The sequence below is a fragment of the Calliphora vicina genome, chromosome 4 (genome assembly GCF_958450345.1).
Source record: "Calliphora vicina chromosome 4, idCalVici1.1, whole genome shotgun sequence".
NCBI lineage: Eukaryota > Metazoa > Arthropoda > Insecta > Diptera > Calliphoridae > Calliphora > Calliphora vicina.
The window spans coordinates 33757127-33772943 of NC_088783.1; the positions used below are offsets into that span (position 1 = coordinate 33757127).

Here is a 15817-nt window from a genome sequence, read left to right on the forward strand (position 1 = left end):
AGTTAAAATTACGACGCCAACTTCCACTTTGAAACATGTTTTTATTATTTAAGTAATGTAAAGAATTTAATGTATGTAAATAAAAGTGAATAAATAATAAATAAATTATGTTTTTAATGATAAAAAAATTACAATATATTAAAAAAAATAATTAAATACGCAATATTATGTTTGAATTAAAGCAATATTACTCATACGCTTGTAGTTAAAAGAAAAATAACATTTAACTAATAACAGTGGGCACGAAATTGACAATTTTTTCAGTCTAGCGGGGCACCCGGCGAGTTAACATAATTCGAGAACGCAGAATTCTGTGGGGCTAACCGTTTTTTAGGTTAGCTCTTGTTTTCGAGATATACCGTGATTTCGAAAATAGAGGAGGTTACACTACATATATTCGCATAACTCAAAAACGGTTTAGCTTGTTGAATAAGAAACGAAATTCCGCAATAAAATTATCTTTAACCCTCATTAACAGGAAGCCTGGTTATGTCTTAACTAATAGTTATACTTTCGGTTAAAAATATTTTTGTATGAAAACTGTCAGTTTAACTATTTGTTAATACATAACCAGACTTCGTGTTATAAAATATAAAAATATAAATCAAATTTGACCGAAAAGGTTAAAATTTTAACTTCCATTTTCCGACTAAATAAAGGCCGAACAATGTTATTACACTATACAATATTTTACGAATCTTTTTTAAACTTTGCAACACATTTTAATTTCCAAAAAGCAATCATTTTGAACAAATGAAAAAATTATTTTTTTTTTTAATTTTTGACACCTAATTTTATTTGTGATAGAATTTAAATTATATAGCAGAGCTTTAATTTTTGGCATTGAAAATCAAAGAAATTTAAATTTAACACAACTTTATAAAACTCTGTAGGTCTAGTGAAAATTAAAACTGCACCAAACCATGATTCAATAATTGTAGAAGGTAAAATCATTAGGGAGAGTTTTAGCCCTACAATGTCAAACTATCAGCCTAACCATGATACAATTATTGTATCATGATCCTAACTACAAATTTTTTGAAAATTTCTTTTTTTATTTACATTCATTGAAAAATATTTTCGCTTATTTGAATGTATTGGTCTGCTCATTTACTTTCCCAGTAAATACTTGCAACGATAGAATAAAATCAAAATTTACAAAATTACTGTCTTAAATTCTCAAAAATAGTAAAAAGTAAATGAACGATTTTCCAGTAACAATTGTTTTATACACACAATTTTCTTATTTTATTTTTTTTGCCACAAAAATAAAATTGTAAATAAATAAACAATAACACAAAACATATGAAATATAAGCTGCAAACTATTACGAGTTCAAAATAGAACTTGTAATAGTTTGCAACGAGAGAACATTATCTAAAATTTATGCTCTCTTGAATTTTTCTCTACTTGATAGTTTTTTGAGTTAATGAACGCTTTTTCAGTAACAATTGTTACTAACTAGAAACAACTTTTAGTTATTGAACAGAGCTTATGTATGTATAAGTTGACAAAAATTTTTAAGTTTTTTTCAAATAAAAACAAAAGTTATATTTTAAAATAAAGTCGAATTTAACAAAAATTAACTTTAAAATTTCTTCCATAGTTAGAGCGTATGATTTTAATTCTTCAAAATTTTAATTTGTTTTCGCGATATTAAATAATTGAGAATGTATTTTCTAATGAGTCTACCTTATATCACAAAGCACAGATTATTACAGATATGCAACAAATGACAGTTCTCAACAAATAAATATCGAATGGTTATTTTGACGTTCTACAACAACTTTTCAATGGTTGTGATTTGCAGAGCGAAAGAAAAAATATAATTTTCAATAGGCAACCAGTGTGTTATATATTTTATATATTTTTTCCAAACCACCACCATTTTGACATTTTCTTTTGTTTGTTTTCTATTCTCATATTGGTGGAACCAGCTGATTCATCTATTTAATCTGTGTCACAAAGTATACAGAGGCGTCACGAGACAGAAAATAATCTCGTTTTCTATTTGTCTCTTTCTTTTTAAACTGCCCTTTTCATCGTTTTGTTTTGTTTATTTCCCACAGTACATTAAATAAATATCTGACGTAACAAAAAGAAAAAAAATGTTTAAATAATACATTTTAACTAATAAACTAATTTTAAGTTACACTCCATAAAATTCCCAATTAATCGGCGATATGTTACAAAGCATCCATAAATGCGGATAATAAACGTGACTCCTTATACTTTCGATAAACCTCCATGATAATTTATGAAGATCACATGAATAATTAAATAAAGAAATCTTTAAATTTTAAATACTATTGTATACCAAAATTGTATCTTCAAAATTAAAAAGTTTAACTTAAAATTTTATGGAATGGCTTTTAGTTGTTGGCCTAAGGCCGACAAAAAGATTGAAAGAACTGTAACAGAAACCCAAACATTGGAAAGTATGATTATAGCCATTACGTTATACCAAATTTAAAAACAATTATGAATGTATCCTTTTTAAAGCTGAATTTGCTGTACCCACTAGTGATCTCGTAATAATTGATTGTGGCTCAAATGCTTGTAAAGCTGGCTTTTCTGGAGATAATAAACCTCGCATTTCTATACCCACCATAGTAGGTAGACCTAAACAGGGAGCAGATATCAGACATCGTTCTCAGCAAGATTCTTATGTGGGTTTTGAGGCACAAGAAAAACGGGCAGTACTTAATCTCAATACACCTATTGATAGAGGTATAATTACGAATTGGGATGATATGGAAGAGTATTTTGAATATATCTTTAAAGAAGGTATACATTTAGAACCCTCTGGATATGGTATAATCTTAACAGAAACTCTTAATAATCCAAAAAGAAATCGTGAAAAATTGCTCGAATTAATGTTGGAAAAATTTCACTTTAAATCGTTTTTTCTGGCTCCAGCACCACCTTTGGCTTTATATGCCTATGGTTTCTATACTGGTGTGGTGCTAGACTCTGGTGAGGGACAAACACATATAGTGCCAGTGTATGAAGGTTACTCAATGTCTCATAGTACCCGTTATATACCTTTGGGCGGTAAAGATATTAACAAAATGTTGGAGAATATTTTAGCTAAGAAAAGTAATTTTGCTCAATTTTTGCAAACATCATCAGACAAGGAATTTTTAGAACACATCAAGGAGCAATTATGTTATGTGGCCTTGGATTACCAAGAGGAATTAAGCAAGGTTACAACAAATTCAAAATCTTATCGTTTACCTGATGGCAATTATATAGATTTAAGTACAGAACAGTTTTCATGCACAGAGATCCTGTTTGAACCCACCCTGTTGGATGTAAGAACTGGTGGGATACATGAGAATATTTATAGAGCTGTTCAATTGTCCGATTCTTCCATTAGACATTTACTGTACAGCCATATAGTTTTAAGTGGAGGCAATACATTGTTTCCAGGACTTCAGCATCGCCTTGCCAATGAAATGCGTTTAATGTCGGAGCCAGAGGCTACTATAAATATTCATGCCAAATCGGAGCGTAAGAATGCAGTATTTTTGGGTGCCTCTCTACTGAGTTCGTTGGCCAAGTTTAAGGATATGATGATTACATATCCAGAATATTTTGAAAGCGGTCCGTCGATTGTAAATAGAAAATGTTTTTAAATGGTATTTGAAGATGATTTTAGGTTTGAAAATTGAAAATTGAAAAATGTATGTACATTTACATACAATTCTAAATGTATAGGAAATAATTTACAAAATTTTGTGTAATATTAAATAAAGAAACAAAGATTAAATGATTCACATCTTTCATAACTTGGTTATGACTTCCAAATTATCAAATAAGTTTGATGATATAATTTTATAAATTTGTCAAATTTGGGAGTTTACAAAAAGAAGCGAAATAAATAGAAGTGTTCTCTTGTAATAAATTTAACTAATTAAGCTCATATCTGAACTAGCAGAAGCGTTCAATTTGATCATTCATCATACAATCATGACCGTGCGAAAACTGATGTTGCAAATACGTTATTGAAAATTAATTTGAATAATTTGCCAATTGACCGTAAATACGACGATTTATGCATATTGAGACTTGACTTGAGACTTGAATTGAGACTTGACTTGAGACTTGACTTGAGACATGACTTGAGACTTGACTTGAGACTTGACTTGATTTGAGACTTGACTTGACTTGAGACTTGAGACTTGACTTGATTTGAGACTTGTCTTGACTTGCGACTTGACTTGAGACTTGACTTGAGTCTTGACTTGAGACTTGACTTGAGACTTGACTTGAGGACCTTCCAATATAGAATTAATGAGTCATTCCATGACGTTAAAATAACGATTTTTTATTGCCTAGATCGTTTGAACTTAAATATTATATATTTGTCATTTGATAGAGAAGAAGATGTCATTTGTTAAAACATCTGTGAAGTCGATAGAAAAACATCACATCTTTTCAAATCTATAGTTTTGAAATCGATAGATTTTCATCACATATCTGGAGCCAAATTATCATCATATCGATCAAGAAATTTAGTACCAAAGTATAACAACTCTTTGACAGCAGTACCTAACTCTAAACATGTGTTATTGAAAAAGTACCTAACTCTAAACATCTCTGAAGGAAGACTGGAGTTAAGTGTCTCCAAGTCACCACTTTTGTCGAATAAGTTGGTCCCATTGTCCACAAATCATCAACATTTTTTGCTTTGCCGTTGAAGATTTTGTGGAACCCGTTGATGATTTTGCCCAGTCTTTCAAAGATTTGTCTTTTGCAAAATTGACCTTGCGCGAAAAATTGGTACATTGAAACATCCCTTTCCAGAAATTGTTTGGAGAAACAATTTTGAGGCTTGACTTGACTTGAGACTTGACTTGAGACTTGACTTGAGACTTGACTTGAGACTTGACTTGAGACTTGACTTGAGACTTGACTTGAGACTTGAGGCTTGACTTTAGACTTGACTTGAGACTTGACATTTTATTTTGTTTGTGGAAGAATTTAAAATATAGAACAGAGTCTCAATTTATGGTATTGAAAATATTGAAATAAATAAAAATTTAAACATTTTTATAGAACTCTGTGTGTCTGGTGAAATTTAAAAAGGCACCAACACATGTACATTTTTGTTACTAACACATGTTTAGAGTTAGGTACTGCTGTCAAAGAGTCGAACTATTTGACTATTTGTTCGATCACGAATTCGGTAATTCGGCTCCTGAATAAATAAATTTGCCATGATATTTGTCTCAAAAACTAGAAGTTTCAGAGTATCACATAATTTTAAAATCGAATAACACTAGCAAAAGATTAGCAGCTTTGTTTAAAATTGAAATCATTATTTTTCTATTTCCATAAATAAATTTATATAAAATTCTGCTTTATGAGTTGTTTCAGCCACCTTGAGACTTCCAAATCAATATTTTATAAATCCTTCGAACAATCAAAAGAATTTCCAATGCACTATTTGAGCACCAACCTCCCGATATTCCTGATACGATATCAAATTATCTCTCAACTTTGGACAAACACCCAACAGAGAAGCTCCCAAGAAAACTAAATTTTCTCGCTGAGGCAAAGCATTAATCTTCACATTGACATTGGGTCCCGCAAAAGTTCTCACTTCCCAAAGTAAACGATCTCGTATGCCGTGAAACATGGTGTTGCCACCACACAAACAAATATTGCCATATAATTGTGTTTTTAGAACAGGATCGCAAGCTTCAATGCATTCGTAAATATTTTGCGGTATGCCACCCGTATGAATACCAATTATTTCCGGCTTAAATAACAACTCGGGCACCTGATAGGACTCTGTTTTCAAACCAATCATAGTGCCATCACGCAATATAGCATGATCAGCTATAAAATCAGGATTCATTTGAGAATTTTTCAATTCTTCATCATAGTTCAGAACTATATGACAGCCAATACGTTTGATTTCATTTAAAATTTCCTGTTCGTTACGTTTGCCATGGAAGTACCTGGCATTACCACTTTGGGTTAAAATTTGACCCATATATTTGGTTAAATCATTGCCACCTAATGGTATATGTCTATACGAATCTTTTATATAGTCACCATCTTTAATAGCCACAATATGAGTTTGTCCGGCACCAGATTCTACTATAACTCCAGTTGTTGAGCCATAACCATACATGCCCATTGGTGTAGAGGGCACTAGGAGAAACGAATTGAATTGAAATTTTTCAAACATCATTTCGGCAGTTTTTTCTTGATTGGCTGGTGGATTATTGGGCGCTTCGGTAAGCATCAATTGTTGCATTTTAGGTTGTATGTGCAAGTCCTTCTCGATCACATGTTCTAGTAGTTCTTCGGCATCATGCCAATCTTTGATAAAACCTCTTTCCACTGGATATGTAAGTTTATAGGCATTACTACTGGTTAGAGCTGTAGAACCAAATACTTTTTTAGTTATATCATCAACAGTGGATTTACCCACAATTGTGGGTATTGTTATTAAAGGAGCTTCATCGCCTGCAAACCCCGCCCTTATAACAGAAGTGCCACAATCAATTATTGCCACTGTATTGTGTGTTTTTTGGGGAACTTCATCTTTGGTAAAATTGTTTTAAAATATTAGTAAAATTGTTTTATTTAGAAGAGAGGAAATCTTACGATCGGAGGTTTGGGTTTCTATAACCACAGTATCCGCCGCCCTGTTATAAACTACCCTGAATTCATCATATTTATTGGGCTTTTTTTCGGTGCCACATAAACTGCAATGATTCAAGGTTTAAATTTGGTTTCAAATATATTATGCTCGAGTATTTACCCAAAACAACTCATATTGCAGAATTAAGAATTTTTATGAGCTAAAAACTAATTTCTTAATTTAATTTTTATTTAATGACACAATATTGTGAATGAAAATATTGAAATAGAACTATACACTGAAAGAAATTAATATAACCTTTCGAAAATTTTAAGGGCATAAAGAAAACACAAACTCTCCTGCCATAGACCTAACTCAGTTGTCAAAAACATAATTGATGCGAATGTATTAGTAAAAAAAACTATGTGAAAACAAAAACAACACTCGTATGTGTAACTTTTTTGAGTTTTTTTTCGAGTTTCCGTTCTATGTTCTCTATGGTTAAGGGGCCCATATACACATACTGCAGACAGCTACTGCCGATGAACCCTTTGTATACGTGTGTGATTGATATTTTACTACACACTTATCCATCATAATTGAATATTTTTTCTTGTTTTAAAAAAATATTTTAATTTTCTTTTATTTTATTTTCTTAAATAACTAAAACGTCAAATTTAAAACAAAATTTTTCAGAAAAATTAATAAATTCATATTCATAGGGTAACATGGAGACGAGACGTAATTGTCAGAAACCTAAGTCTGTTGTCAAAAACCTATCTCTGGCAACAACAAAATACATGCTAGTCAATGTATTTTGTTTTTATATCAGACATATGATTTGTTGTATTTTGGTTTGACAAATCGGAGTGTCTCGTCTCTATGTATAATTCTCTATGTTCTTATTATTGTTCATTCGAGCAACTGTCAGCAGTATGAATTCATTTCAAAATCAAAACTATTTTGATTTTTCATACTGCATTGTCTGTGTGTCGCATACATAAGCAAAAATTCCAAATTTACCAACACATGCTTATTGCATGAGCAGTATGTGTCTATGTCAAAGACCTAACTCAGTTGTCAAAAACCTAAGTGATGAGAATGTAAAAAATACTATGTGAAAACAAAAGCATCTTTCATATGTGTGATTATTTTGAGTAAGTTTTTTTATTGAGTTTTTTTTTGTAGTTTCCATTCTATGTGTATTTATCTATGGTTTCTCCCATAGTGAATTATACATAGAGGCGAGACCATAGAGAAAATATACATAGAGCGGAAACTAGAAAAAAACTCAAACATAAAAATTACTGAAAACAAGTTACACATACGATTTTGGTTTTGTGTTCACATAGGTTTTTGAGAACTGAGTTAGGTCTAAGATAGGAGATTTTCCGATCTATGTGTATTTGTCTATGGGCTAGATACTCTGATTTGTCAAATAAAAATAATCATATGTATGAATAACATGTATTTTGTTGTTGCAAGAGTTAGGTTTTTGACAATTACGTCTCGTTTATATGTTACCCTAAAAAATAAAAAAAACTTCTTGTTGGACCACCCTTTAGCATGGTTTAAGTCTGCCTTTAAAAAAACCTTACTAAAATTAGCTATGATTATTTAGCTCATTCAATGAAAATTTTTCTCCCTAAAGTCAAGGACATTTATTGAAATCGTGTAATGATATTTGTTCAAGCATTTAAAATCATCACATTCGCGTAATTACAGCACGTTTTCTTATTTCGGTTGGAATTTAATCATTTTTAAGCTTTGTCAAGTATTGCTCTAAGAATAAATCTATTTATTTTTCATAGTAAATCTATAATTTTCTTTATATATTTTTTTTGTTCTCCTACACAATGTTCAATTAACTTTCTAAGCGTTTCACAGTATTTTACATTCGTTTGGGTTGTATTGTTTGACACGTGTCTCAGCGCGTAAAACAATGTCTAATTATGCAGACATTTTCAAAAATACCAGCAGGTGAGAAAGACAATCATCTCTTAGATAAACTCATAAACATGTTTTAAACATTTTAAATAAAACATTTTACATGCAAAACATGTTCTTTTGCAACAGACGCACAGTGCTTTGTTCAATGGACAAAAATCAAAAATAAGAACATGCCATTGATGTTAATGAAATTAATATTTTTGAATAGATAACTAAATAACTCAATCGTGTAATAAAGATTTTTTTATAAATATCTCTTTTTGTCGTCAGTAGAGGTCGCTAAAGTTAGTACATTTTTAACATAAATTTTATTGAGAAAAGTATATTTTTTAAGGTTAACTAAAATAATTGTTAAAAGTTCGTTTTAATAGATATCAACTTACTATTGGCTGCAAATGAAAGAATATGAATGTGAAATTAAGGGACATTACCGCTCTTATCAAAAAAGGGATAACTGTTTAATCTGCACAATTTTTAATAATTAACATTTTTTTTATTGTAAGCCTGAAATTCCAAAACTTTGATGGAATGTTAGTAAAATACGTGTTAATCGATTTTTATTATGTTTTACCTTAGAATAGCTTCAGGTATTATCTTTAAGAAAATGTAATCATTGGTTGTCCTTTCGTATGAAAACTATTAAAATTTAGTTTTTCTTTAAATGTCTAAATTCACATTTCCGAAATTTTCAATTTGATGGTTTGGGAAAATAGCTCCAGATTTTTTGTTTTTTATGAAATAATACCGTTTTTTCTTTTAAATAACTAAAAAATATTGCATTATTTGATAATAGTAGTTTTATGCCATAAAGTGTATTAATAGTTCTTTATTTGGTTCTTGAAGTTGTACATTTTTTTAGGTGAAATCCAAAAAAATACAAAAGTTTGATTTAATTTTGCAAAAAAACGTGTTAATCAATTTTAATTTTTCTTTAATTTTATCTAATGCCTATCTCTTATTTATTATAATGTGAAATAATTATTTGTCCGTTTTGACTAGAACTTTTAAAAAAATGGTTTTTGGTGGCACCCATAAATAATACATTTTTATAGTAAATGTAAGTAACTCAATAATTTTATATAACCTACACATCCTTAGGTTGAGATAGTAATATGAGCTTCTGCTGATATTATGAGCACATAAAGTATAATCCAGCTTCTAATACTACACCTGATCTATCATCTATGAACATTTCAAAATGTCCGTCCATCCGTCCTTCCGAATTTAGAAAATCGATACAATATTTCACTATTATATTCAAGTAGACAAATAATCAGAAATAAAAATGCAAGAGCCTGTGAAGATATCGCAAAATATGTTCATATTTTTGATTCTGAAACCGAATATGATGGAGGTTTTCGTTCTGAAGTGACTGATGAATAAATTTATTTATTTATTCTTTGTGTTGTAGTAATAATAATAATAACAATAATATTATTAATATTTGCTTATGTAAAGATTTTGCTATTTATAATTATAAACTTTTAATTTTTACACCTGAAACAATGGTAAAAAAATAATACTTACTATAATAAATAAGACAAAATTGTAATAAAAATCTTAATTAACATTGGTGGGTGTGTTTTAAAGGGTTTGTGGGATGCAATGCAAAAATTTATATGAAAGTTTCATTATTTCAAATGAAAACGGGAGCATATTTCAATAGCCTAATTTTAAATAAATTGTGTAATTATTTATACAACTTTGTAGGGAATGATGTTAATTTGTTTAACTTGGTACAAATTTTGAAACAATTAGATGATTTTAAAAGCATTTATAGATTTTTTTAAAAAAAGGACATATAGCAGCTATGTAAATCCTTGCTAGAATTGAAATGATAATAACTAAATTAAAGCTTGGTTCCAAAATAGTAAACGATTTTTACGAATTTGTAAAAAAAAATAGATGTTATACAGGATATTGAGATATTGATGAAGCGGAATTATGAATATCCTTCCGATGAAATTTTCATAATTTTACATCTAATATTATAAGAGAACAATAATTTCTGAAAATTAATGATTTTATTCAGGTTTCTAGGTTTTTTAAGGAAAACGATGTATGACAACCACCCGAATCCTTGCTGCGATTATAATAAAAATTTTCAAAAACATCAATAACTTTATTAAAATGCGTATAACCAAATTTTGAAATGTTAGGAGTATAACTGTAAATTTTATTCAAAATTATATGTTCAGGATATATGGGAGGTACCCGTATCCTTGCACGGATTTTTTTAAAAATTATTTTTTTTCTTAATCTTACCAAAAGGTAATATCCTACTAATTTTTATTCGTCTGCGATAACTCCTTCTATTTTTGTCCATTGCTTATATGAAAACAAAGCACTGTGAGACGTACTCACAGCCATTTAAACGCTAAAAACAACCACAAAATGGAAGTAGACAAAACAAAAAAGTTTTAAATCAAAACCAGTGACAAATGGCGAATGTTACATTGAAGCAGAGAAAATCCTTTAGGTCATTAGAATAATAAAAAGGGAAGAAGTTCGAATCAAGGTGAAATATTTACTTTTGCATTTAGGAAAATAAGTGAAAAACACCAAAAATCATTTAGATTACTTACGAAATGGGGAAAAAAACACACAAATTATTTGCACAAAATAATTTATGTTAAACAAGACAAAGTTTACAGGCTTTTTTTTGTTTCTAATTTTTTGCCAAAGTAACATCATCATCATTGTAAACATCGTGTTACAAAAACAAATAAAGGACTAACAAGTAAGATTTATATGTATATTCGGCTGTGCCGAATCTTGTGTACCCAACAACAACAATAGGGGAGATATGGGGGTAGGGTCAATTATGAACCGATCCTAAGAAAAGTGGGTATAAAGATTTAAGTTCATATAAGAATTGTTTATGTACAATTTCATCAGGATATTAATTATTATAAGACAATAACTATGGACAAATGTTGTCCGATTTTCGCCATACTTTACAGTATAATTACAGAGTACCTTAAACTAATTTGCGTACAATTTACCAGGATTGTGTTCCGAGGGGACATTTGTATGGGGGCTAGGTGAAATCATGGAAATCATCAACCAATATAGCTCATTTTCAATACCAAAGAAACTCTGTCAACTAGCTAGTTCTTTTCGTTTGGCCGCTGTTGTATTTTCAACAGACAGACGGACTGACGGACATAGCTAGATCATCTTAGAATCTTATGAGAACCCAGAATATATATACTTTTGTGGGTCTGACATAAATATTTCGATGTGCTACAAACGGAATAACAAAATCAATATACCGCCATCTTTTTTGATGGTGGGTAGGGTTTTTATCCCGGGAATTCCCGGTACAAATTTCCAGGGAATTTTGCCAATTTTTCTCTACCCGATTCCAGGGATTTTTAGTCGGGAATCCCGAGAATTAAAAACTGACGAAAATACATAGAAAACAAGTTAGAACTTTATTTTTTTCACCAAAAAACAGTGAAAAGTTTTTTACAGCTTTTGCTTATATCTCGGCAATAATAGACCGCTTATTATTATTATTTATTTGGGATTTTTCGTATGAAAATTTAAAAAATGAATTCATTATTTATAGAATTTATTTGTTATTGAATCATTCTAATTTCTTTAAATTTCTTCTTCAAATCCATAACAAAATAGCTTCAAATATTTATTAAATGATTAAATTTTTCTTCAATTCAAATCTAGTACAAAAAGCCTTAAGAAATTTTTTCAATTAATTTTGTAAATGATTTGATTTAACAAAAATTTAATCATTCTAACCCCCAGTAACACGAAGTCTGGTTATGTTTTAACTAATAGTTATACTGACAGTTTTCATACAAAAATTATTTTAACCGACAGTATAACTATTAGTTAAGGCATAACCAGACTTCGTGTTAACGGGGGTAAGTTTGAATAAATTCTGTTATTAATTAACATTAAAATTAATTCAGTTTAAACAATGAATCTAAAAAATTGGATGGATTTATGGAATGAAAGGCTGACATTCTTTAATTACGGATTAAGATTATAGTGTATTAAGCTCAAATTATATTAATTAATTCGAAGCTCTGATATTTAATAAGTATAACACTAAGTTTTTATATGAAATTTGGCTATAATATTCCTAATTTACAGTATCATTATAAATTTCAGGAATAGCCGGTTACCCGGGAATGTAGAAAAAAATTTCACGATTCCCGGGAATCAAAAAAGGCTGGAAATGTGTGCTAAAGACTTTTTTATGCTGTGTGTTTTTTCATTTACCACTTGAAGTGGAAATAAAATGAAATTCTAAAAAAATAAACTTATAATTACAAAAGTTTTCATTCTAACCTCTGTAACAAAATGGAGCAGTATATTAACGTTGTATTTTGTCGTTTTGTTAAGTAGTTACAAGATAATTATTACAGTTTTCTTACATTTCAGACAACAAGCTTAAATCAAGTTATTTTTTTCTTGATTTCTTCCTGATATAAATCAAATAATGTTTCATAAATAGTACGTAACCACTTAAAAATTATTAGCGGTATTCACAATGTAGAGTACTTGGCCTGGTAATGTAGTAAAAGAGCACAATATCAAAAAACCAAAAACAAAATACATTAAAAATAGAAAGGTTTGTCAATAAATAGCTCTTCTGCTTTTTTACTAGGCCAAGTTCTCTACATTAGCGGAGTTCAGTATTAAGTGCGAATGGTATTGCATCATTGCAAATGCAAAATTGTAAATGTTTTTGTGTGTATTTTGTTATTGGATTACGGTAAAATTTTGCATTTGCAATGATGCTAGACCATTCGCACTTAACAGTAAATACCGCTATTGTGAATAACGCTATTGTATTTTTTTTTCAAATGACTTATCCCCGAAATCACTGGCCATTATATTTCCGGCCTAACGTTTAACCTTTAGGTCCTTTGGTCTACACTAGACGCAATTTTTCATTTATATTTTTAGTTTTTTGAGTTGTTTTTCAAGGAAGGTCAAATTAAATTAGCATTTTGGTTTATTGTTGCTAAGAACACATTTTTCATGTTGTCATTGTGTGTTTGAGGTCAAAATCCAAAAAAATTCTTAATAAATTTGTATTTTTCAGTATTTCATTAATAGATACTTTTATTTACTTACATATATTAACAAAAAAATAACCCAATAAGCATTTAGGACCCTTTTGCTACCATCAAATACAGAGAATTACCTTAGCGCTATGGATATTTGGCTTTGGTGTCTATTTGGCTGGTTGGCCGGGCAAGTAATGATTCGGACATGCAAAATCGTCATTCAAGGTCTCTCGGTTTCAATACGTATGGTTCCCAATTTCCCTGCTTTTGGATGAATTTTGCTGCTTGCAAACATTTTGAAATTGCTGCTTGAGTAGCTTCCAATGATTTTGCAAGCTCTTCTTTAATTTTAAAACAATCTTCATGGAGCAATGCCTGCAATTCTTAGTTTTCACAGTGATTAGTAAACTAACCAGTGGGGGCACAAAAAACCTTGGAATGGAGTGGTTTTTTTTAGGTTTTGATTTATTTATTCTTACTTTTTATAATAAACTAACCTTGATTAAAGTAAAAATGCAATTGTTTTGATTTTAAACTTATACACAAAAAAGCGTAGCTGAAAGAGTTGAAAGAGAAAACTGGTGGATGGTTTCCCTTCTCAATTTGAACTCCCTTCTACAATTCAATTTGAAATCCAATTAAATTTCAGATAAATTAATTTTTTTAGTGATTATTGGATAAGATAATTAATTAAATTCTGAAAATAGAAAACAAACTAAAACGTATTCATTATTGACAAAACAACTTAGGTTTAATTTTTCCAAAAATTGTGTGTCCGATTTAGTGACTCAGTTTGTTTTTTATTACTGCTTCACACCGACTAAAGATTTAAGATTTCATTGACTACTTTGAAATCTATTATCATATAATTTTGAGTCTGTATTGTACGATATACAATATCCCTTGGGATTGGGCAGGACACTTAAAAACAATTATTTCACTGGATTGTAACCACTCTCTTACTACCCTAGATGTGTGTTTGGAGTCATTGTTGTGCTGGAATCTCCAAACTAGGGGAATATTTTCCTCATCGTATGGATATATAATACATATAGTTTAAAATGGATATGTATTGAATTCCAGTGATATTATTATTGTTTATGACCTATAATTCGTACTGAAAAACAGCCCCACACCATAATATTGCCACCGCCAAATTTAACTGTTTTTTGTATACTGAGGGTCCAGCCATCGTACAAATGTCATACCATCACTGGCTCTTAAATTGTATTTGTATTCATCCAAAAAGAGATCAATATTACATTTTCGTCATGATCAGTTCAAATGTTTTGTAGCAAATTATATGCCAGCAGTACAGGTTTTTAGGAATTAGATATTGATAAACTCATGGGGAGTAATTGATATTACTGAATATTTATAGTTTTGTCTACTATTGTCACTCACTGTATGTTTAATATAAAATATGTATAATTTATCGCCTAGACATATGTATATAAAGATATCTGCTAACCATGTGGTTATGTATTCATTTGTTAAACTTATTTATAACAAATATTATACCCTACTCAAAATACTATTTAAATTATCAATTATGTATGTGTGTTTTCTGTTTAAAATTACTATTTCTTTGTATGTTTGCATTTACTTAATCAAAATTCTAGGTTATTCAAACAAAATTTAAAAACGATTTAAACAAACAACCCACAAAAACCTCAAACATAAATAAGTTAAAAGGATTTATAAATGTTTGTATGAATTTAACTAAAAAAAGCAATATAAATTTTAATTAGTTGATAAGAAATGAAATATTAATTAAATATTTCATAATAATATTGTGATTAAATTAAAATAATAAGCTACATAAGTATTATTAAAGCAGGACAATATATATTTTCAGTAAAGGGAGTGCTTATAACAATTGAAATTTCCCAATTATTAATAAAATAGATTTTACATTGACCTTTTGCACGTACATAACACGAGCATCATTAAAATATATTAACAAAGAGCGTAAACAAAGAATGAATGTCATTCCATATATTTTTGTATATTAATTTACATTAATCTCAAAAATATATTTTCACATTGTTATAACAAAAGAACAGCTGTTGAATAGATGTGGCTACAAAACTTTAGAAGGAATAACAAAAGTTTGGTTGCTTCAACCGATATTCTTTATTATAATCTGACTTTATCGAAAAATTCTATGTGAGCAACCGAATCATTCGATTGGCAACAAATTCGGTTGCTATCACGAATCACT

General features: G+C 29.5%; 2 protein-coding genes across 2 annotated transcripts; one reads left to right on the forward strand and one right to left on the reverse strand.

Moving 5' to 3' along the window:
* The first annotated feature begins 2131 nt into the window (after window positions 1–2131).
* Window positions 2132–3650, forward strand: LOC135959054 (actin-5-like). The gene is made up of 2 exons (XM_065510057.1): window positions 2132–2438; window positions 2503–3650. Exons 1-2 carry the CDS (start codon window positions 2366–2368, stop codon window positions 3636–3638), a joined length of 1209 nt encoding a protein of 402 aa, XP_065366129.1. The 5' UTR covers window positions 2132–2365; the 3' UTR covers window positions 3639–3650.
* A 257-nt stretch (window positions 3651–3907) lies between these two features.
* On the reverse strand, window positions 3908–6877 carry LOC135958278 (uncharacterized). Its single transcript, XM_065509175.1, has 3 exons — window positions 6782–6877; window positions 6625–6725; window positions 3908–6561 (listed from the first exon to the last, which is right to left on the reverse strand). Exons 1-3 carry the CDS (start codon window positions 6793–6795, stop codon window positions 5429–5431), a joined length of 1248 nt encoding a protein of 415 aa, XP_065365247.1. The 5' UTR covers window positions 6796–6877; the 3' UTR covers window positions 3908–5428.
* Between the last annotated feature and the right edge of the window lie 8940 nt (window positions 6878–15817).